This window comes from Trachymyrmex septentrionalis, unplaced genomic scaffold (genome assembly GCF_001594115.1).
Source record: "Trachymyrmex septentrionalis isolate Tsep2-gDNA-1 unplaced genomic scaffold, Tsep1.0 scaffold211, whole genome shotgun sequence".
Lineage (NCBI taxonomy): Eukaryota > Metazoa > Arthropoda > Insecta > Hymenoptera > Formicidae > Trachymyrmex > Trachymyrmex septentrionalis.
The window spans coordinates 514,559-517,054 of NW_017305299.1; the positions used below are offsets into that span (position 1 = coordinate 514,559).

General features: G+C 34.2%; 1 protein-coding gene across 1 annotated transcript in view; it reads left to right on the plus strand.

The window, feature by feature from the left end:
* LOC108748135 (spore wall protein 2-like) overlaps nt 1-676 on the plus strand; it is a 1,965-nt gene extending 1,289 nt beyond the window's left edge. The window contains exon 3 of the mRNA XM_018486162.1: nt 69-676. Within this exon, the coding sequence (XP_018341664.1) occupies nt 69-310 (242 nt within the window). The 3' untranslated portion in view covers nt 311-676. The remainder of the gene's footprint in view (nt 1-68) is intronic.
* The last annotated feature ends 1,820 nt before the right edge of the window (nt 677-2,496 follow it).

The following is a 2,496-nucleotide window of genomic DNA, read 5'->3' on the forward strand; positions in this document are numbered from 1 at the left end:
CAAAGCGCTTTAAAATAAATATTACGAATAAAGCGAAACTAGCGTTTAATGCGATATGAAAATTATAGGTACCATGATCGATACGGACTACGCCGCTGATGGGGGTGATCACAATGAAGGAAGCGAATACTCGCACTATACCGGAGGCGACGATGGTGATCATTATAGTAGCCATTACACAGAGAAAGAACCGGAATCTTACAGCCACAACGAAAATTATTCCTCTGGAGATGGTGACGAGGAATCTTATGAAAAGCATGGCTCTTACAGCTCTGATGGAGAAGAGGAAGAAGAAGGGGATCATTATTAATTTTATCAGTGTATATCATTTTAATGTCCAATGTTCAGTCCTAATTGGAGCATCTTCTTTTTAATTTCAACCGCAACCTATTATTATAAATATTAATGTTGTCCGCAACTCGTAACCGCAACCTGTAATAACCGCAACCTGTTATCATAAATACAAAATGCGCGCGTCATCATTGAAATTATCAAAAATAATAGTGCATATTTTTTTTCGTATATGCGTAAATAACATCATAACAAATACATTTTTAATAAAAATAATATACTCACCCGCACGCAAACGCACATACACATTTTCGTTACAAGCGATTAATGCTTACTTTGCAACTAAATTTGTAATATAGATCGATCGTAATAGTAATTTATGTTTAATAACCAATAAAATATTATCGTCAATATATGTGTTAATTTCACTTGGCTATTAACTTTGAACTTTTTGTGCCATCTACATAATTGTAATAAGCACTATTTATTCATAATTGATGCGAATATTTGTACACAAATGATTTTTCAACACCTTCAATTAAAGGATGCGAAAATCTTTTGCATCGACGCGTCGCGTTAAAATAATGTGGAATAAAGCACACTGCCGGCCAAATTGAATGCTATATTAATATTATAACAGCTTTTCCATTATAAAATTTGCCTTTACGCTTTCGCGCTTGGATCGATCGCGAAAGTACGAGCGTACGCTTGAAATTACCGCCCGGCGAAACTTGTTACATTAGCAATGTCCGTGCATGATCGATTATCAACAGCTAATCCATTCTGGGGTACATTTCGCGTTGCATGCAAATAGTTCGTTCTCACGATATGGATGAATACGTATCTGTTCGTCGAAACGTTAATCCATGAAGTGGCTCGTTTCTTCATCAAAACTCAATGTGTATCCCAATATGTATGTGCAATTAAAGATGTGCAGGAATAAGTATGCACGTTTTGTGCAAAATAAATATGTCACTGATGTAATTAGACTTTATAGAATGGGAATATAATGGAAGAGAGGAGAATAAGAATGTTTCTTTTTCGCAAAGAAGAAATAAAGTTACGACTTAATACCACCTACCAGTAGCCGGCACGCCATTTATTCTTCGAGTTAACGCGATTCGGCTTTTATACATGTCATGCGACATTCACTTAGGATAAAGTATTTAATTCGAATAAATTACGCTGCATTCTAACGTTTATTACGTGTACCAGCTATACCAACTAATCAAATTATCGTTTAATCTCTCCGCGTGAATGTACGAATGTAGTTTGGTTTGTTGCGGAGAGCAGTTCTAATTTCTAATTTAACACCACCCGAGGGTCAGAAGCAATAACTTGTTCTCTGTCTTTGTCAAGCTTCGAATCAGTACGCTTTTGATTGTATAAAAGCAAATAGGTTTTCGAATCTATTTCACTACTGATTACAGTTTAATTACGCGTTTAATAGCGGAGGCTTGAAACTGTACTAGATTGCAGCTATTGCTATTTGCTTGGTAGACAATAGACACGGTTAATCGCCAACGAAATACATTTTTAGCTGATAGAAGACAAATACGAATAAAAACGTGAGTGTTTGTTAAAAAGTACTTTCCGTCACGCAAGAATGTGTCTCGTATTTTAAATCTGGCTATTGGTGTAGGTAACATTTACGAGCGGCTTGCATTTTGCAATTATTTATAACGAGGAAACTTTCCAGATGGTTGCCCATCCCCGAGCGGAAAATCAGTTTGTTAATTGTGCGAGATAATTATCGTTAAACGCTGTACATGACAAAGAAATATTTTGTTGTCATCGTTTCACTCAACCATTTTTCGGAGTCTATGCGCAATCTAATATATCAAATACGATTTAATCCTACTGCCAATGAATAATTTTGCACTTTTTCACTACCACGTTTCACAAGATTATCGTTAAAAATGTAAAAGTAAAAACAATATGAAGTCTGTGCGAAATTGTTCTTTGTTTTTTGAAAGTGGAATTTTTAAGTTATAACAAAATTTGCACAAAAATATAAAAATTTTCATTGTTTAAAATTCTCTCACAAAAATATAAAAATTTTCATTGTTTAAACATCTAAATATCTCGGTGTGTATGCATTGAAAAGGACTTTTAAACAATTTTGCTGATTGTATAGTTTCGTCTTTATATCGCGTTGTGCATATATTTAATTAGAAATAAAGGAGAAAAAATATGTATATATAC